At 35.9% G+C, this 21,950-nt stretch overlaps 1 protein-coding gene across 1 annotated transcript in view; it reads left to right on the forward strand.

Annotated features, from left to right (window-relative positions):
- Hyccin (PI4KA lipid kinase complex subunit hyccin) overlaps positions 1-16,791 on the forward strand; it is a 34,115-nt gene extending 17,324 nt beyond the window's left edge. The window contains exons 6-11 of the mRNA XM_071595877.1: positions 404-538; positions 834-964; positions 5,001-5,126; positions 9,235-9,405; positions 10,252-10,388; positions 12,450-16,791. Of these exons, the coding sequence (XP_071451978.1) occupies positions 404-538; positions 834-964; positions 5,001-5,126; positions 9,235-9,405; positions 10,252-10,388; positions 12,450-12,782 (1,033 nt within the window). The 3' untranslated portion in view covers positions 12,783-16,791. The remainder of the gene's footprint in view (positions 1-403; positions 539-833; positions 965-5,000; positions 5,127-9,234; positions 9,406-10,251; positions 10,389-12,449) is intronic.
- Positions 16,792-21,950: the final 5,159 nt, after the last annotated feature.

The raw sequence follows: 21,950 nt of genomic DNA on the forward strand, positions 1-21,950 counted from the left end.
CCTGTCGGTTTGCTTTTTGTAGATCTTTTGAAAGTTAATTTTTTTATTCCTATGGGCTACCAGAGTGTGTAGATAAATTGCACATTTATGCATATTGTACACAAATGCACTATATTGAGCGGCCAAGTATTTTGTGATTCTTTCTCAATCTATCACATAAGATAACCCCAGGGATAGAGAAATCCCTAACCTGAGATCGCAGTATCCAGCTCTTGTTGTGCTTTTCTCTGCCGACCCTACTTTGTTGTTGTCACGGAAACCTTAATCTCCAGAATTATTGAAGGACATCTCTCCATTGTGTCCTCCTTTTTATTTTCCAGTTCACTTACGAAATTAGTCTTTAAATTTCATCGTTGGGTGTCTCGAGTGTTCGGGTCTGTAATAAAAATTGGCTTATTCTTAGGCTTGTTACGCAAGGCTTTGGAGGCAATTCTGGCACAAGAAGTCAGCAGCACCCTCAGACGCACACCTGCCTGCCACGCATACCCACATCACCCAAACTTCTCCTTGAGATGCTGCATTATGTTTACTTTTCAATGTGAGTATCTTTCTGAACAAGATAACTAAACACATATTGATATTTGTCATTGAATTGGCCATCTATGGTCACTTGAATTTTGAATTGTTTTGGCCATATTTTCAGATTAAACTGATCTTTTAAGAGCCTTCCTGGTAAATGCTGCAAGCATAATCTCTTTTAAGTCCTAAGTATTTCCATGCAGCAAATTTATTGTTTTGAAAATTCTCAGGGTCTTGATGTATGTGCAGGTGATATTAAAAAAGTATTCACAAAGTATGCTTTGTCAACAGCTATACTTTGATTTCCATGGCAGGTTCAATGGGCAATCACATGTTGCAATGCAAGCACTTGAAGATATTCACCAAAGGGCATGCTATGAATGCTATGCTGACGTTATTCTTGTCACAAGTGCTATACGCAATTCCTTGAAGGTGAATCCATCGGGTAAGTTTCTGTTTCGAGCATATTGAAGAACTATGCAGGTATTTTTTTCCATTTTGCACTGAATATTATTGTATTTTAAATTGCCGTGTTCATTTAAAAGGTCTAGGAACTCAATTTCTAGACTGGACTTTGGGAGTTGTGAAGAAGGGTGGTCAAAGGGTGAATACTCGGCTGCTAAAGAATCCATAGTTGTGTGTAAATTCCAGGAAATCTTTTTTCCCTTGACCCTAGTCTATTAGTGTCTTCAATCTTCCAGGATCAATTTGTGCTTACTGTGCAAGCATCTATCAGTACACCCCTGGACCAAATTAAGGGATCACTATTTGGCACTTTTTTAAATATTTTTATCTGTAGAAATGTTACAAAGGAATGTAATTTGGCATGATCATAGAGGCTATAATTAAAAGCATCCAATCATATTTGTTCTCCAGTAAGTGTTCCAGTTTTTGGCTAATGTTATGTATACTGTATGCATGTCACAAATATTCATAATGACATTTTTGACAAACTAAGTGTTTAGGCATTGGTGGTGACTCTCGTGAATATTAATTACTCTGTAATTTCCTTTCTAATGCATTCTAATATTTCTGTTGAGTTGCCAATCTTAATTTGTTATGGTGTCATTGAGTTCTGAAAGGAACTAAATGTAACTAAAATCACATGAAGGGGTACCAAAGTAGAACCAAATGATTAATCTCACTCATCCCAAACCATATGCTTCACTATGGCCTAATGGACACCGAAAGTATGAATTATTTGCAACCATTTGCAAGCAACCCTTCCCGCAGTGCAAATGGTCTGTTGCAGTTTCGCTGTGCCATCACCAGTTACTTGAACTGAAGCAGTATACTGGGAGTGGTGTGAGCTATGAATACCTGTTTAAGCTATGGATTCATGCCTGGCGGTAGTGCTTATTCCTGGAAGCCAGCAGTTAATATCTACTTGCGAGCATGTACCAAAAAAGAGTAGAAAATTAAAAATCAAGAAAACAAAATATCATGAGAGTCCTACCTTCTAACATGCAAACAACTCTTAAACAATCTATTTATATGCATACATGTATAAATATGACACAGAGCTGAAATTGCATGCAATTCTTTTTATATTAGATTTTTGTCATAAATGTTCATAGGTAATCAATGAGTCTCACTTGTTGCATTAATTCACCCGTAATAATTAGTAAATGAGAAGCTCTTAGTTTCAAGAGGAACAATTTGAAAATACGATCACCAAGAAATTTTAATTAGATAACCGTGCTCTAGATTGATTATTGTTGTTTTTAACAGATTTCAGGAATATATGGTTTGAAATATCGTAAAAGTTAAAGAACAAGGTCAGTTACCAAATCACACTTGGCAAGGTTGCAGAGATGCTTTTGTCAGGATCTAGCCATGGGCAATCCTTCATCCTCTGTAACCAGGATTTCAAATATTATACACTGAAAAATTTGAAGCCTTAAATTTTCTCACATTTATATATTATAAGTATGTTCCATGAAAACTAGCATTTCTTTTTGAAAATTTGGTGGAAACCTTAGATACTACTTCATACTTAATGAGTTCAGTGTATTTTTTTTAGTATAGGCACGTGGTTATCTTTCCTTGAAAAAATGCTTATTAATCATCAAAAATATCCTTTTACTCATTTACCCTCATGTTTTGCTCTTCATTTGAATTGCATGCCCCTTTTTGTAGGTCAGTAGTCTAATCATCTAATTTGTAAGAGATATGTATGTATATATATATATCACACATCAGGGCAGGAGGGTCAGTTCCTTACCCTGTGCCGGTTATGGTTTCCTAGGAAGATCTGGTGCCAGAAAAATCAATTTAGCTTGGGTGGAGCTGCAGGTGCCCAGGGTGCAAAGGATGTATATATATATATATATATATATATATATATATATATATATATATATATATATATATATATATATATATATATATATATATATATATATATATATATATATATATATATATATATATATATATATATATATATATATATATATATATATATATAAACTAAATAGCCTTGGGGGTAGATAACATTCCCGTGGAACTTTTAAAATGCTTAAGAAAATGTGGGAGGAAGAGGCTATATGGGCTGATCCGTAGTATTTATAAGGAGGGAATCTGCAAGGAAGCAAGGGAATCTGGCCGGAAGACTTTGTAAGATCAGTTAAGTTCCTATTCCGAAAAAGGTAAAGGCCACGTCATGTGAGGACTATAGGACAATTAGTTTGATATCCCACGCAGCTAAAGTTGTTCTCAGGATCATAAATAAAAGGATAGAGAGTAGGGCAAATGATTACTTAGGGGATGATCAGTTTGGGTTTAGGAAGGGGAGAGGTACGCGTGATGCCATTGCAGCAATGAGATTATTAATCGAGAGGAATATAGAACACAACCAGGAGGTATTTGCCTGTTTTGTAGATTTCGAAAAAGCGTTTGATAGAGTGAATTGGGAAAAACTAATGAGTATTCTGCAGAAAATAGGAATAGATTGGAGGGTAAGGAGGCTAATCCGCAACCTGTACATGTCTCAGACTGCTCAGGTGCGGGTGGGAAACGGGGAGTCAGGATGGGCAGTGTTAGGAAGGGGTGTAAGGCAGGGTTGCCCATTATCACCGTTGCTGTTCAACCTGTATGCAGAGGAAATGATCAAAGAGGCATGGGAAGAACTCGAGGTAGGAATGAAAGTGGGCGGATAATTCGTAAAATCAGTTAGATTTGCTGATGACCAAGCTTTAGTTTGTCAGTTAGTCAATTAGCAAGCATTGCTGAGTGAATTGGAAATTCAGTGCGACAGGTATAGGATGAGAATCGATATTAATAAAACAAAGGTTATGCGATTTTCTAGAAAGAAAAAGGCCAAGCTTAACATTAAAATAGGAGGGCAAAAACTAGAGCAGGTAGAACAGTTTACGTATCTCGGTAGTGTTTTGGACCAACACGGTCAAAGTAGTAGGGACGTAAGGCGAAGAATTGCGCTAGGAAAAGAGGCCTTCACAAGGAGGAGGGAGTTGATGACGGGGACGTTGAGTAAGGATGTTAAGAAAAGACTCGTAAAAACTTTGATATGGAGCGTGGCTATGTACGGCGCGGAAACGTGGTCATTGAAGCAGGAGGATAGACGTAGATTGGAGGCTTTTGAAATGTGGGTGTGGAGAAGAATGGAGAAGGTGAAATGGACAGAGGAGAAAACAAATGAGGAATTACTTGGTATGGTGGGCGAAGAGAGGGGTTTGTTGGGAGCAATCCTATGGAGGCAGGAAAAGTGGATGAAGGGGGTGTTGACCGGCAGTGGGATGTTGAAGACTGTGATAGAGGGTAGAATGTTGGGCAAAAGAGGAAAGGGAAGGAACAGGATAGGGATGTTGGACGGGATGAGGGAGGAAGAAAGTACTCAGAGATGAAGAGGGACCTGATGTAGAGTAGGATGATGGATTTTGTGTTTTGTTAGGAGTAATAAAATATTTGTTTGGTAGTTGTGTCCATCCAAAAACCTACCTTAACCGGTAGATTACCTTATAAATAAATATATATATATACATACATGTGTGTGTGTGTGTGTATTTATGTATTAATACTGACCTATGAAATAATACTGCATGGCATAAACACCATTCATCTTACAATATTTCCTGATTCCCCTCCTCATAGTTTGTCTCTTCCTTATGTCATGCCTGTAATGTCTTCTCCATCCACTCTTCTGTTGCACGTTGTGAAAAGTAGATGGGGAGATCATTACAGAGTGAGTAGCAAAGGTTAAAAGAATGATGTGTCAGTCTTGAAAATGATTGATGAAAGAGTGACAACAACTGTCTTAAGGATTGAAAGAGAGGGAATTCTTTTGGATATTTCAAAGAATATTTCATCGAGCTTTACCATGCACAAGAAAGATTATATGTTAGTAAGTAAAATGTATTGCACAATGAAAAATAGGTCCATTTAGAATCTTTGCAGGAGATGGAATTTTTGTACAATATTCTTCATCATTAATGTGGAAACTTTTATTTGTTAATCACTAGGTCAACCAAGTGATGGACCGATGGGAATAAGTGTTGCACTCTCTCCTGCCACGCCTGTCTCGGTGGCTACAACTGTTTCCAAATCAATGATCACCAATGCGTCATTTCGGACCAAAAAACTGCCAGGTAATATCGGCATCTTCCTCAGCCATTCCCGTCCTCCTATTTTTGGATTTTTGGAAGGGATTGCAGCAGTTGGGAATGAATATTCCGACCTGTCAATGTTTGCTAATGTTATCAGGGTCCGACAAGATCTCTGTAAATTGGCACAGGAGGTAGTGAGTTTGGCACATTGCATTAGCATCATTTATCCTAAAAATATTAATTTAATTCTCTATTGCTAAAAATTAAGTTACAGCTATGGGCATGTAAATATCATTGTATAAATTACTCCCAAAACTGCCCTTGACCGATATTAGTTGTTTACGAATTTTCTAAGGTTACTTGATAATATAATAAGGATAATAAAGTTATTTTTTTCCGTGGCTACCATGGCCCTTGAGATTTCCTGTATTAATATTATAATAAATAAAATCATGAAGAAAGAGACGAGTTCATATGTGTGAGTAAAAATTATGTATCGAAGCCCTCCTCATGAAACAGTGCAGAAGCAATATTTGACTATTTCATATTTGGTCGTTATAAGTCCCCATTGCATAAAATTAAAGTGGGAATTCTGCGAGCATCGATGTGATCCCGCAGTCGCTTGGATTAAATGTGTTGCATTATAGTTTGGCCTTCCTGCGCATGTAATCAGCCTGACTCAGTAGATGGTGCCACTTGTCCATTACAGATGATGTCGGATATAAGTATTTTTCATGTATTTCCTTTCCATCTTGATATTTTTAAGGCTGTTAATGAGATCAATGCAGTTTTATTAGAAAGCAATATTAATGTATATGCTGTGAACAATGAAGAAACTACATTACGTGTATGTGCTTGTATCCACTCGTACTTGTGGAAACTTGGCATTTCGAAATTGAATGTCTCAGCGAATGATTTGGTTGAAATATTACAGTTTGATGGTATGCACGATATCTTCACTCCATCTTTTTCATTAACATTATTTTGGAAATTGACAAGGCATTAACCGCTAATTCTCAGTCCATGCCAAATCAGCTGATTATTGCCACCTGGCCAAATTTTGATTGCCATCCACGATTGGACAAATTGCCTCCAATGCTGGCTTTTAATTTTCACTGAAGTTGTTAAGGAAGTTCATTGTTATTGGTGGGGAAAAAATCTTTCGGTGAGAAAATGCCAATGCTATGGTCAGCTGGACCATCTAACAATTTAAAAAAATGCTATTGGCATTTAATAAAAATATTGAACAAATGTCTATATTGGACAGCATGGATTTTTAAGGAAAGAATCTGAAGCCAAAGCATCATCTAATGCATGGAAACGGGAAAGAAATAGGACACTAGGAGGCTTACCTGTTTGTATGATAAGATAACTTCCCTTCCAAACAATACCATCTCTCCACTTACATCATCAACTCTCCTCAGTACGAGTAAAGTTCAGTTAAATTTTCATTTTTTCAGTATTTTATGTAGTTTTATTGATTTTATTTATGGTTTTCATTCATGATTTTATGCATATGTGGACTGCCATCTGTGACTGTTACCTATGTGAAAAAAGTCCACCAAAAAGATATCAGTTCTTGCTCATTCCAATTAAGTGAAATATGCATTATTAGCTTCTTCAATCAAGTGTAATTCTTTTACATTCCATTTTTTTACAACTATGCTCCAGCTTTTGAGATCACTTGTTTATTAAGTGAACCCTATTAAAACTGACTTTGGGATGTTTTGACCGGACTCTGAAACAGAAATGCTCCCTGTTAAATGTTAAAATTTTTAGATTCAATAATCCTCAAACCCTGAAAGTCTTCATCTGTAGAATCCCATTGAGTGAAAACTGGAATCTCGTATTATAGAGGATAATTTAGTCTAGTACTAGTATTTTTAGAAATTATTTCATCTTTTATTTTACATAAAGTGCTTCAATAGAAATTTTAATTTTTTATTATTTTTGCAGCACAATATTTGCGGAAAAGCAGTGTGATTTCATGAATGTCTCTGGCAAAATTAAATTAATGACTTGTTTAATGTTTTTTTAATAAAAGCAATTTTTCTAATGCTTTCACCAGCTTCTGAGTTCTTGAAATCACTAACCATCAAGGTAGTTCTTTGAGACCATGAATGGTACAATGAAAGGAGCTGAACTAAATTGATAAATTTGTATTGAGGTAGGACTTGGTATTTATTTGTAAAAAATGGGATTTTGAATGGCATGTGTTTTATATAGTCATGTGTTTTCTATTGATGAAGACCACTCTACTTCTGTATGAGGATGTACACTCAGGTTTAAAGGGATTAGGACATATTATCTATTTGTTTTAGGATTTATTCTCGCAGCACATACATGTCTGCTTTCTTCTTTGCCTTTCCTTTCTTTCCAATTCAAAATTGTTTTTCCAGATGACCCCAATTATGCCCGGAGGAATAAGTTGAGTTTCTGCTTTCATCCTTATGAAGTGTGCGTATGCACCAGAAGACCAAGAATATTTTCATGCATAAAGAAAGACTTAAATGGAAGCCAATTTTCACTTTAGTGTTTGCCGAAAAAATATTTCCTGAATGTCATCATAAACATTACTGTTAGAAACCGCCATTGTTCCTCTCATCACTTTGTGGCAGACTTTCTTCTTAAAAAAATCTAATAAATTGTAGGGCACTACTTATTCTGTACGTAATGAAATTAAATATACATGATACCTACTACTCAAACGAAGTTAATTTGTAAATATTCGTATGACTTTAATGATAATGGTTAAAGTGTTGAGCTTCATTGTCTATGTAGTTCCTGAACAGGTTTAACTTTTATATTATCTTGAAAAATGTTTGAGGACATGTTATTTTTGTGAAAGGTTCATGCTCCAATCTCATGGATTTCGTCTTAAAATTTAAGGCACTGCAGGAGATGCCACAACGGCAACTTCTAGTGGAGTCAGCTGTTGCATGCACATTATAACACAACAATTTTCAAAGCGTAAAAATCAATTGCCTTGATCGGGATTCGAATTGGGATCCCTCGGTGTCCAGCCGAGTGCTTTAGCCACTTAAGTTACCGAGGTATCCTGGCTGTATAAAAGTTGTAGCAAATATTTCGATATGATTCAATTGACAAGAAGACATTCTTTATCTAGGATGGCTATAGTTCTGCTTTATTAATTATGTATGTATATCCCAATACTGTCACACATGTATTTAATTAGTGTTTCAATAGTATGCAATTATAAGGTATGAACTACATTCTTTGAGTGGAGTAGTACTAGAATTCAGTGGAGTGCCTACTTAATGCTGCATGGAGGCATGAAGTTAGTCATGTTCATTACAGGATGGTTAAAAAGCCAATAACAAGTATGAAGCTTTCTACAGTTCACTCTTAATAAATGTTAAATATCAATCATAATAATCTTGGAAAGTCTGTGAACTGGCACATTCACGTTAAGGTCTATGATTTTAGTCATCAATGTTTAGCTAAAAAGGAGCTGGGTTTCATTCCACACCAGCAAGTAGACTTGGATATGTTAACGACTAATTTGCCTATTAAGTTAAGTTTTTGACAAAGTAAATTTTCTTCTTTCTCTCCACTTCATGTGATTACTTTGATGCACTTCATAACATTATCTTGAATATCGCACAAAGTAATAAGCATGAATTTTTTAAACTCATGGTATAATGAATTAATAAAGCAGCAGCCAAAATTGGTTCTAGACTGAACCAATAAATTTCAATGAGTCAGAATTTCAGCCTTTTTTTTAACCCTCCCAATCCCCTTGACTGTTTCCTATGGCAATTTGCCTCTCATAATAATTCCCTGAAATAAAGCATGTAAAGAGGATATTTGGGAGATATTATCATAAAACCCAGGGATAGAATTACATATTTTAGTGATTTAGACGCCACCTAGGATTTCGATGATACTAATGATGATGATAACTGCAATGGATTTGGAATCTTTTGTCCAGCTCAAATGGCGACCCATAGCTTTTCACCATTGACGAGGGCTGCAAAGCCCGTGGCACTCCTGGAAAAGCGTGGAGTATTCTCTATCAAATTCCAAATTTTGTTGAAACTGCATGGAAGTCATGCTGAAGGAAGATTTCTAATACCTACATGCCTCTTGAAGATAGTGTACGGTGGCTCTCATTTGTCTCTGCTTTCAGATGACATTCCAATCCAGAGTGGTGCGGCAGGTCGAGAGGGTGGCGGGGGGGAGGGTAGTGGCGGTGGAGGGCCGGGCGGCGACGGGAATGAGCCAAGGAGTCTGGTGGCAATAGCGGAGGAGGGTGATGAGGCAACTAATGCCATGCCCAACGCTCTGGCTAACACACCAGGTGAGTCAGTATTTTCTCTGGGAATCCCAAATTCAATTTTCATTAATGGTATGCATTCACATTTTACCTCCGGAGGTATATTATTTATTAGTTCCACATAAATGCATAGCCATGTAAACGGAAACTTAAAGAAGTCAAGCACTGTTACAGCTTTTGAGGTGTTAATGAAGAACTTGAAATGACATGGAAGTATAAATTGGCATGGCATTTGATATGCATATTTCATCGTCTTCATTTGATGAAAATTTGTAATGAGAAAGGTGTTTTTTTCCTTCAAAAATTATGATAATTCATCTAAACCATATTGATAATAATTTTGTTGGTAGCAGTTAATCGTTATAACTCTTCTAGTGTGGTGGTGCCCCACTATATTGTCAGTCTGGAGTTAATCTCACCGATTTAAGTTATATTGGTCACGTCGAAAAAATTTGTGAAAGCTCAATTGGGCTGTTGTTGTCTGAACTGAAAACCGTCCTCATCAAGGTAAATGATGTAATTGACCCCGGGATGAGTAAACCAAACACTAGTTCAGTGATGGTTGTAAAAAGTTTGTGTTGCTAACTTCCACAATGTTTTATGGATTAACTTGGATGAATCTCAAATGGAAGTGACTCTCCAATGAAGGCTGTTAATGTGTGAATGAATACTTTTGGAGGACATACTGTGAGCACTATTATCATATTTTCATTAATAATAAAAAATATATGTTGTTTTATAGCTAAGCCTATGAATTAGTCACTATTTTATAACTATTTTATACAGTTATAAAATAGTGACGAGTTAAGATTTGCTCCTTCCACTTGATGCATGTATTTTCCATGAGTGAAATGAACATTTTTGTCACAGATGGAAATGCAACGCCCTCCTCGAGCAAGACATCCGTTGGTTTGAGAGCAAGCTCGCTTCGCGCTGCTCGGGATAAAGCCTTGCCCAAACTTCAAACTGCATTTGGGAGTCGAAAGAAGGGAGAGAAGAGACAAGGGGTAAGTTAAGCAGTGAGAAATATGGAAACTGAGGAATTGTCAAAGGGCAAAGGAAGTGGCTGATGAATTGAGAAGACGTTTGCAAAGTGCTCCACGGGAAATTGAAACAACCAAGGAAATTGAAATAATTTCCCTTTTAAATTGTGTGTTTGGGAAAAATATCAAGGAAGACTTCCTGAGTCTAGTTGAGGGTTTATTCTGTAAGAGTGTAGCCAAATGATATTCCATATCAGGGTAAAGCCACAGCTGAAAAAGTAAGGATGTAGAATACTGGCATTACAGAGTTCATTTCATATCCACCAAAGGGAGTGCTCATGATGTTCGTCAAGGCTATGGAATAACCCCGAGTGTGTGCGCATGTGTTTATTTCAGAAGTGGATCAAAATTACAAATGTGACCATGGCAATGACGACAACTATTCAAAGGAATTTAGAGTTCCTATAGAGTAGTGTTGTTGCTTATTGATTTTAATGTTGGTTAATGACTTAGGCCTGAATGCATTTTAGGATTTTGCACAGTTTGGAAGAGTTTTTGACAGAACAATATTGTATGGCTGTCTAAAACGCTCTCTGTAAAACTAAGAAAACTGCAATAATGGGAAAAGTTTTATTAAAAATTACTTTAATATATTAATAGTTTTTTCCAAGTGTCTACAAATTGAATTTATCGAGAAATGAGTTGAATGACAGTAAATAATTCACTATTTGCATTTGAGTCAAATTGTTGTAATATTTTGAGCATGGGGTGATGTTCTATGCCCTCCCCATGTAGTATTATTCTCCCATCAATGGCAATAATTTTTTATGTTAGTGAGTTAATGCATAATAGACTGGGGAATTTATAAAGCATCACAATTATTGGCTTTATAATATGATAATTGTGGTTCTGGTAGTCTAGTGAGTAGAATGCTGATTGTGAGGACCCAAGTGCGATTTCCTAGTGACGCCTCTGGGTGTCCTCAGTTTCACCTAAGATGAGTGATTTTTTTGGAACCAGGTCTTCCTGGAAAACTACGGGCAGCATGCAGATAGGAACCCTGATGTGTGAATTTTCAAAAGTCTTAGCTTGAGCTTAGTATTGAGGTGAACTATCAAGCCAGCCTTCGGGTTGGTCACCGTGGTGTAAAATCATGGACAAGGTGAAGGATGGATAGGAATATATGCACAATTCACAGAGTCAAATTATATCTTTAAAGAAATTTAAACTTAAAATTGAGAAAAAATGTTTTTGAAGGTTGGGTTTGGGAATCCATGTTATTGTCGGCAAATTTTTCATGTCCTAGTTAGAGGTTATGCTCGAGTTGAAAATTTTTAGTCTGGTAATTCAGTGTGAAATGAACATGTCAATGTGATTGTCTGAATGAATTATTTTAATGAAGATACCTATAAAGCCAAAAATATATGCAGTTGGATTATATATAGACAAGAGAAATAATTTAAATTGTTAATGAAAGCTGTAAATGATTGCTGGACTGAATAAGTGTGTTTCATATATGGAACTCCAGGATAAAGTGATGATCAGGTGTTTTTCATATTTTGGTGATGAATGAAACTCAGAATCTATGAGTTTCAGTGAAAATGAGAATATACATGTATGCAGCTAGTGGAATGAACTTCACTGCATTTAGAATAATCAGAAATTAGATCCCTCAAACGGAAGAGAAAGTAAAGTACAATTTTATTTTAGGTCAAGGCATTCTGAAATATTAAATATAATGTATCATAATTTCATCGCTAACTTAATGTGGTCAATTTTGCATACATATGCACACGGTAACCAAAAAACATTCACAGCTTTTCCTCGTCTCAAATTGTTTTATTGATGTAGTCCTATTCGCTCATACATTCACTTATGCATAAAATAAATTTGAATGAAGATCCATTTCATCCCTGAGATGTTTGAGAGGAATGGAGTCAAGTGAAAAGTGTTATAGTTTTCGGTATGTTAATCTGATTTAACTTTGAAATAGTTAGGTATAATTTGATTAATTTTGGTTCCAAAATATTTAATGCTATAGATATAAAATAAATTAATGTTAATTTTTTTAATCCTTTTAAACAGCCTGAGAAACCATCTAGCAATGCAGAGGAAACAGTGACTGAAGATGGTTTGACTGAACAGTCAACTGTTGTTGATAAGTTTATGTCAGCACTTACTCCAATGCCGGGTTCCAATGATGCCATCTCGTCAAACAATATTGCGGCATTGAGCACTGCAAATGCCAGTCAGGTAGCTGCGGCAAGCATCTTAACAAATGGTGTCGGTGCGGTTCCAGGTCCGAATGATGGTTTAGGTGAAACCAGTAATGCCATACGTTCAATAGCCAATGGAAGTGGTTATCCTGACGAAATGGATGGAGAAGATATTGGAGGTCTTCAAGTAAGCACGGTGTAAATTTGATGGAAAAAATTGTTATTAATATTTGAAAATGACATTTTAAGCCAAAATGTATGTGTATTGTGTGTTGTGCCTGTTTGTCTAAGAAATCGATTCCTCTTTTATTCTGTGTTTGAGAAATTATCCATGTTGACTGTGAGTGTCCTGAGTTCGCATTTCAAGTTCACGTGATAGTTCCAATTAGTCACATTCTCATGTCACTCCACCTATTGAGCATCACTTTATTACAATAGCAAATATAGAAAACAATGTAACAAACCCATTAAAATCAACAGCATAAATTGGAGCATATTAAAAAATGAATTTTTATGAAAGCATTAACCAAAATTATGTGAAAGTTTGAGTTCAACTTCTCCTGTAGATACCAGATTGCAATAAATACACTACCTTTTTGAACGTGGTGTGTCCTGATGCTTCATGAATTTCTAATCAACAAAAATATATGACCATTATTTACTTTCGTAGCATTTCTGTATGTATTGGCAGATAATGTTGCAGATCTCTTGTTACCAAGAGGTGTGATATTCATGTATTAAAGTGGTCATGTGGAAAAGAACTTGCGAGATGATTTTGTGCGTCCCCTCCATAGGAGTGGCATAGGTGGTTCCCTAACTTTCTCACCTCACAACCTCCCACCCCCCATCTATCCCTATCGCCAGGATTATCATAATGTTTCTGCCAGCTTATGTTCTCCTGTTTTTAATGTATGTTCCCTTGGGTATGGTACTGGTGTTTAGATTTGTTTAGCACTTTCATTTAGTTTCTATATGGTTTTTGTTAATCATTTCAACAGATCGTTCAATGAATCTGGAGTTTCAAGGAAGCCAGGACTCGTATATGTTTGTATATTTGTTAGTTTATATTTTCGCTGTACAGAGAGGAGATTTGGCAGCAAGACATGATGCTTGTTTAAAACTTTAGAGGTGTGGTATCGACACTTATCTCTAACCTCCCCTTTCTAAAAAGGTTCTTTTCTGTGTGACTCAACAATTCGTGTTAATTTTTTTGTAGTCTGCTTGAGCGTAGGTTAAAATATTTAAATTTTAGCGTGTGCCTATGTTTTGCTTGTGATCTCTAGTCAGTGAGGTAATCAGGTGTGATGGCTTCCATCATAATAATTTTGTGGAATAAACTCTGCCTACGTGCATTAGATAGGGTCCTTAATGTTTTTGTTACATCTTTAAAATGAAATAAAAAGATGTCATTGCATTTAATTTAGTGCTTTCTATGGTTGGATGATGCTTGTAGAAAAAAAATATCCATTAACTCTCACCAGCTGTACAACATTTTGTGCTTATCACAGTTTTGTTGAAGCTTCCTGAAAATTAATACGATAACCTATCAAATTAAATGCAAAATTATAGTGAGGGAACTGAATTTTTTTGGGGAATCGTCCAAAGGCAGGATATGTTTGTTGATCTTGATCAGAATTGTCAGCGTTCCAAAACATATGCTGTCTGACAAAAAATCCTTGCCTGCCCCAAAAAATTGCCTTCATAAAGCTGCCAATGCAAACCTAGGCTATATTATCCCATAGCAAAGTGGAATTTGGATTGCTTGTACTCATTTAAAATGAAAGAAATTAGTATAATGTTTCAAATTCCTGATTGTTTATTTATTTTTCCTTTACTGTTCCTATTATATAAAAATAGCTAAAATGTATTTCTACATTTATTCCCCTTACATTTCTTTTGAAAAATTATTTTTTATCTGTTCGTGCAAATATTAATTTTTGAAGTTCAAAAAGGTAGTGTATTTTTTAAGATAGGACTCGTTAATCGATGTGTCCCATCCTTGAAACATGGTATTAATGCTCCAAGTTCACGTAAACTAAAATTTAATGATCAAGATTTGTATCTGTTATACCAAGGATTTGTTTTGAATATAGCTCAATAATATATGTAAATATATACTTTTGAAATTACACAGAAAAGTCAATGAAATAGATGATTATCTCATTATAGAGATAATCATAGTTATTAATGAGATTGTGTATATACATATGTATACAGATAATAATGTACATACAATTCATAAGCCTCAAAAATATATTTCTTATTAATTGAGAGATATATATTTGGCACCAGAAAAAACACGTAATGCGTAAGTATATGAAAAGTGGACTTTCATTTTCAACCTAAATGTTTTTGGACAATCAAAGAAGCAAAATATTTGTGAAACATTAGTCTAGTTTGGAGAGGTGGGCCAAAGTACTTAATTTTGCGAGGAGGGATTTCAACCTGTTCAGTTACACAGTTTTGCCACTTAATTGTTTTTAATCATTCCCAAGTCCCTAAGAGTGCATGGAATCCCATGTTAGGGTTGGTATGGATATGTAATCCACTTGGCTGTATCAAGATGTCACCTGTGAAGGATTTGAAGGAGCAGTTTACTTGGGGCTTATCGATTATGCTAGATATACTTCCATTTAATAGTCCAGACTAATAACCCAAGGTAATAAAAAGATTGAGCAATTTTATGTAATATATATATGTGCATATTAATAATTATGTAATTAAGGAAGGTGTTAATGTATTGATTTCTTCACTCAGGTCTGCTTGTATAATACTGTAAAAATATCCCATTGCATTTTACGAATATGTACTATAATTATTTGCGTGTCATGTTAATTCATTTTGCATATATGCATACACATTAAAATTTATTGTTAATTGTATGTGGTGCAAGGTGTGAATGTTAAAGCAGGTAAAATTGAGAGGCAGTGAGTTTATTTATTTATTGTGGTGACAAACTTGATTTAAAAGCTGACTATATTATAATGCTCCATCAATCAAATTGCTGAGGTGAGACATGTGTGATTTGAATTTCGTTATCCCTGAACATTCATTAATTATATTTGTGTCAAATATTAGCCCAAATATAGTCTTGTAGGAGTCAATTGTTAATATTTTTCTGGTACTGATGAATCATTGCCTGGGATATTATCCCGCAATACGTGTCTCAATTATGCAATTTTCTGATTAGAGAACTAGTAGCTAATAAAGCAATTTGATGATATTAAGAGCCCTTCAAGCTGCAGTCCACAGCTTTGCCATCGTTGGTGCCTTTCATTGTAGTGAAGCAGGAGGGAAGTGTGACACGACAAAATTATGGTAGGAATTGTTACTTTTTGAACGTATGGTGTGCCAGTTCATCGTAAGTAACTCAAATTGCATTGTATTTGTGTCACTGAGGTATATCTCCCACTCCTCTTGTTGAATAAAAGCAGATATGCGTAACCGCATAGGCAAACAAGTGTCTTGAATTCAGGTGTGGAAACTCATTCTGGTCAAATAAAGCACCTAGTGTCAATGCTGTGCAGAACTGAAGTAAAAATTTCATTGAGATGCTGGGTTATCTTACAAAGTTTCAAATCTTCTTAGATTGTTTTATGGTAATACCAAATTCACTGCCTCTTGCAGTGCATGGACAAGCATTATCCATTCCAGGAAACATAGGGTAAAGTGTGAACCATATGTAATGCATGCTTATGTATTGAATACTGATGATTGAATGTCTGAAATTCATCTTCAATATCTTGTATCATATGTACATATGTATACTTATATATATTTTCCTACTAAAAATGAGTTCATATTTTAATTCTAATACCAACATAAAATGGTAATTTAAGCCAGCCAACAAGTGTTCCTTTTTTTATATTTGGTCTGAAATTAGATAGACTTTCACTGAAAATATTCTAAATTGTATGCATTATCTCTTGTGTGAAGTTTCCGAAATTACTCTGGTCTATTGTCATAAGTGTTCATCTCATTCCAGTTCTCTCATATGTTGTATCATTTAAAAAATAAATATCAAGTCAGTGCTTATATCATTTCTCTATAGTCATGTCCTATTTTCATATTGTCTTACACTAGTTTAAAAGAGTCCTTGTACCTAATTTTGTTACTATTAGGTTGTCTACACTGTCGGAAGCCATGGGAAACATGATACCATGGTATTTGTGACTGGAGTTGGTATAAGATCATTATTGAAAGTGCAAAGCTGAGACAATAAATGAAATCCTAACTTATACTCTGATAATTTTTGTAATCTATTCGCTCTTTTTGGTTTTGTTTACAGTTAGATATTCATATTCCACTGTCATTGTGATGCTTATGCAATATGTATGCACTCTGAAGAAGTTGGCTCATGTCTGTAGTTAAAGGCAGTGGGGCGCTGTCAAAGCCAAAGTGGCTTGGTGTTAATAATGATGTTAGTTGAGGTTATTGCTCTGGTTAGTTCACCTCTGTGATAAGTTCTTTGGTCATTTAAATGTTTCATATAATGGCTGGGGTTAGTTGCTGATCTCATTGTAGTATAAATAGTTTCACATTAGCTTGACCATAATTCCCTGCCATTTCAATGCAAGAATTACTGGAGGCCTATGGATTCTTTGTACAGATAGTGATTCTCCCTAAAAGTGAGCCCTCTACTTACAAGGTTTTCTGAAAATCCCAGAGTTAATTGAATAATTTACGTTTACTTCTCTGAATATTCATTGGTCAACAAATTCAAAATTATTGGTGGTGGAAACAAGTTTCCTAGTGAGCTGCACCATGATTATGTAATGTGTTGTTGAAATCTTGCCAAGTACAGCAACATGCTGTGCCCCCAGGGTGTGAATAAGATCACTCGACTAGTTTAAAACTGACCTAAATTTAAATGTAATATTTATTACTAACTTGTGTGTGCATCCACCACCAAATGGTGACTTTTTTTAATTTTCAAGTAATCATTATGACACTTGAAGATGTTTGCTTAAAAGTATGTGCTTAGACATTTTTTTGCGGTTGGCGAATTTGTCGTATTTTCTCCGACTCTAGTTAAGTTTGAGTTTGCGTCCCTGCTTTAATCCTTCAACCTGTCTAAACCCCATGTCTGCACTTCCTACTTAAACTCTCTTCGACTATGTCATCTCATATTTCCCAATATCTAAAATTAGCTGTGGTAATATTGATTCTGGCCTTTTGTGATCATCATGTACTTATTTCTAAATTGATTAGTATTTAGAGATCATGGCATTCGCTTGGCACATGATATGGCAATCTAGGTGAGTATCAGTTACAAACTTGTCACAGGTTAATACTCAGCATCTCTCATTTCCCTTGTGTCCTATGCTAAGGCACTAGTCTATGATCATATGGTTCACAACCAATATTGTTATTGGAATAATTAGCCATTTGTGCAAATGAATAGATCAATATTTAAATTATGTATTTGGTGCAATCCTTTTTTCCATGTAAAGACTGAAGTATTCTCCATAATCATTCACTTGGAGGTCACCAACTGGCCAGATGACTTTTCAAATGCACCCTTAGTAACAATAATTCAGCCATTCATTTGGTTAGTATCCTTTCATCAGGGTCAAACTCCTTCCAGAAATTCTCTTCGATCTTACCACCCTCTGGTGCAAAGCAATAACTCTTGAAAAACCGTAATTCATATGAACCCAGACCAATCTCATCACCACTAACTCATTTTTCCTCACATGCACATGGGCTTCTCATTAAGAATCAAGCACTGTTGTGTGCGCCATTATTAAGTGCTGACCTGTGGCATAGCCTGGGTGAAATGGTTTTGGAAGCAAATGAAACTGCTATGCAACCCAAGAACTAAAAATCCAACCTTGAAGTTTGTTATTGCTAACCCTGTTAACATTTCCTACCGACACCCAAGAGTCATTAAACTAATAAACTATTTTAAGGAGTGGTGCCATAGAGTTCTGATGTATAGTTTACAGAATGTAATCATTAATTTGTTAAAATTAACCACCCGCAGCACACTCCCCTGTGTTAAATGAGTCCCTTCCCCTTCTATGCTTTCCAATTTCCCCATCCATATCTCTCAATCAATCAGTGAATTCAAGCCACATTTCCCCCCCATGAGGGTTGGAATGCCACTCCTACCCCATCACATCACTCCCATCCTTTCCTCTTCCCACTCCTCAACCCATCTCCTTTTCTTGAAAGAATCATTCCTCATCATGGCATGTAGGTTGAATAGCACAGGTGATAATGGTCTTCTCTTCCTAATACTGCCCATCTGGACTCTCCATCCACCACTCGCATCCGAGACATCTACACGTTGTGAATAAGTCTCCTCTCCCTCCAATCTACTTCTATATTCCACAGTACATTCATAAATTCTACCAAATTCACTCTATCAAGCAACTCAAAATCCATGAAACATCCTGATGGTATTCCATGTTCCTCACGATTAATTACCTCATTACTGCTATGACGTCTTGCGTGCCTCTCACCCTCCTGAATTCAAACTGATCATCCCGTATGCAAGCATTTGATCCGCTCTCCATCCTCTTATTGATGATCTGGAGAATTGGCGATTTGCAAAATCAAACTTACTGATCTGTAGTTATCACGCACGGCTACCTTCCCCTTTTTTGGAAGAGGAAATGGCACTGATCTGACAAAATCTTCCAGCCAAATTCCTCCCTCATAAATGCTACAGATTGGTCCATAAAAACTCTTCCTCCCACATTTTCCTAGAACTTTTAAGTAGTTACACAGGAATGTTATCCACCCCCATGGCCTTGTTTGGTTTAAATTCCTTTAATACCCTATCTATCAGTAATCCCACTCCTAGTCTGTCCTCATCTACATCATATTCTCTCACTATGTCTAGGATATTTTTTGGTTCGGCTAATATTCTATCCTGACTTATCTTTGATTGTTTGCAATGATGTTCCCTTCTTCCTTCCTGACAGGGTTTTCACTTCCCGTTGACTTCCGTAAGAGAAGGGATTTAAACTCCGTCCGAGTTTAAATCCCTTCTCTTGCGTGAGAGGTCCAGGCTGAATGAAAGCCTTGTTGGTCATTCTGTGAAACTGAAAAATTACTATCCTCCTTTGAGTCAGGATGGATTAAAAGAGAATGGTAGTCCCTGCCATGGGAGTCCATGAAGAGTGTGGGCGACTCATTCGAGGAGTTGGCCCAACCCATGTAGGTCCTCCAGCAGTCCTTGGGCAAAGTTGCCTGTTTAGAGGAGAAATGACTCCAGAAGTCTTTATTTCACTTCATTAATTGGTTCCCATGCTAGGCTTGAGAAATAAAGGTGCAACCTGCTTCGAGGGATGGGCTACAGATAATTTGAGCTTGCCTAGTATGTGGTTAGACATTTTATACCCTCTATACTACAGGTGTCCTTTATCTCAGCTGGCAGGCCTATCATCTCTCTCCCCTCTCAAGTATATAATATTCATTGATAGGCATTAAAAATATTGTTACTTATCATTCTACCTGCTATAATGCATCTTATATCACAAACTAGATTGAGTTAAGTCATTGTTAGTACTTCTCCTTAGCATTTATCGTTTTTGTGCACTAAACTCATGCAGTGTTCATCTTTGAGCATAGATTTTAATGGTAATGTAATAAGGTAGGAAATGGGCACACGGATAATATAACAAATTACCCAAAAGTATTGAAGATACAAAGGGAACTACTGCATTAAAACATAAATTAAAAATATATTTACAGTGTAACATGTTATACTCAGTTGACGAATATCTCAACAATATTCCTGATCTTTGAGTTGATACTTTCTAGAATATAGCAATGGTCGTAGTCTAGTTTGCATTTATACTCCATAATTTTTAATGGCTATTTGTTTGTACGCTCCATTTTATGTGGGCGTTTGTGCCATATTTTATGTTTCAATGGAGCCTGTGTGCATTTTACTCCTTTTTGACAAGCTTATATCATGTACACACACCATCCACCTGGTATTTTGAAATATGATCTTTGGACAAATAAAATTAATTATTATTATTTATTCTCACCAGGCAATCGGGATACAATAAAACAAAAGGGTCAATTGTACATGACTGCTTTTTGTCGTAGATGCAAACAGCTAAATGCATCCTGTACAGTCATTGGCATACAGGAGGGCCATTGAAAGTTTTTACTATATTACAGCCAAGAGAGCAAGTGCCCAAAAACTTTCACTTCTAACAGCTTATTCTCATATTGTGGGTATTAGGATTTGTTTGGATTGAAATACCAAGGTGAATGAAATGAGTGCCCGCTAAAACTACGGCACTTCTGGAAACATTATGCACACTTTAAATGGAAGTTGTCAACCCCACACCTTGAGTCAGTGGTTTTATAACTAAAGTTCACTAAAATACAAGAGCAAACCTAGTTTGGTCCAGCTACTCTTAGCAGTCTTATTTTCAAACTGGTCTTTGTTCATAGTGTCAAAGAAAATTTTCTAGGTTCCTTCCAAAATATTAATATAATTTATATTAGTAGTGATTTGAGGAGGTACCAAGCACCATTTGAGCCACTTGACATAATTTCTTATCGTGAATTACCCAAATTTCATATCCCCTATTTATCTAACAAAATTCCAGTTCCAATTCAACCACCTCTGGACAAAGAAGTTTGGGTTTCGACAATGTACCCAGAAAGGGAACAATCAGTTTCAATGTTCAAGTGCCTTTTTCTGAACAGAAAGGGATGAATTAAACAGTTTCCAACATCACTTGCCGGAATTGCTTCATGGTGCAACACTCGCTTGGTTTTCCACAAACTTTTTCTCATTTTGTACAACCTGGGTTTCATTGCAATGCAACATCGCCAGGAACAACTACACCCCAGGTTGTACACAATCTGAAGTTTTTGGAAAACTGTTTATTTAGATAATGATCAAAAATTAATTTCATCAGTAAAATTTTGGGCTCTACCCCGGTGGATGTTCAAACACAAGGTATGCCTGCCTGCATGTGCAGTGCAATCCATTGACATACTTTGCGGAAGCAGGTAGCATAGATGGCCAAATAGCTGTAAAACCATCTCTTCAGGGACCTCTTCCTCTTTCATAATTTATCAAATGATTTCACTAAGTTAAAAATTATTTTTTGTTGCATGAAACCTCCAAGTGCATCCTTAAATTTAAAATAAATTTTCTGTTTATCATTTATTTCCCCAAATTGGGTCATCTCGAACCCAAAAGTTTCCATACATTCCTTAATAAAATATTTTCCTAATTTACTGAGGCCAAAAAAATAAACTTTACTCCTCCAAACGTTTATTTATGAAATGGACCCTATTCACCGATTAACACCATTTCCTTCTTGATTAGTTCTTTAGATTAATCCTCTTTAATTTTCCACCAATGGGGTTTCATTTAGAACTATGTTTG

This window comes from Hetaerina americana, unplaced genomic scaffold (assembly GCF_022747635.1).
Source record: "Hetaerina americana unplaced genomic scaffold, ioHetAmer1.1.p SCAF_1, whole genome shotgun sequence".
In the NCBI taxonomy this organism is placed as follows: domain Eukaryota; kingdom Metazoa; phylum Arthropoda; class Insecta; order Odonata; family Calopterygidae; genus Hetaerina; species Hetaerina americana.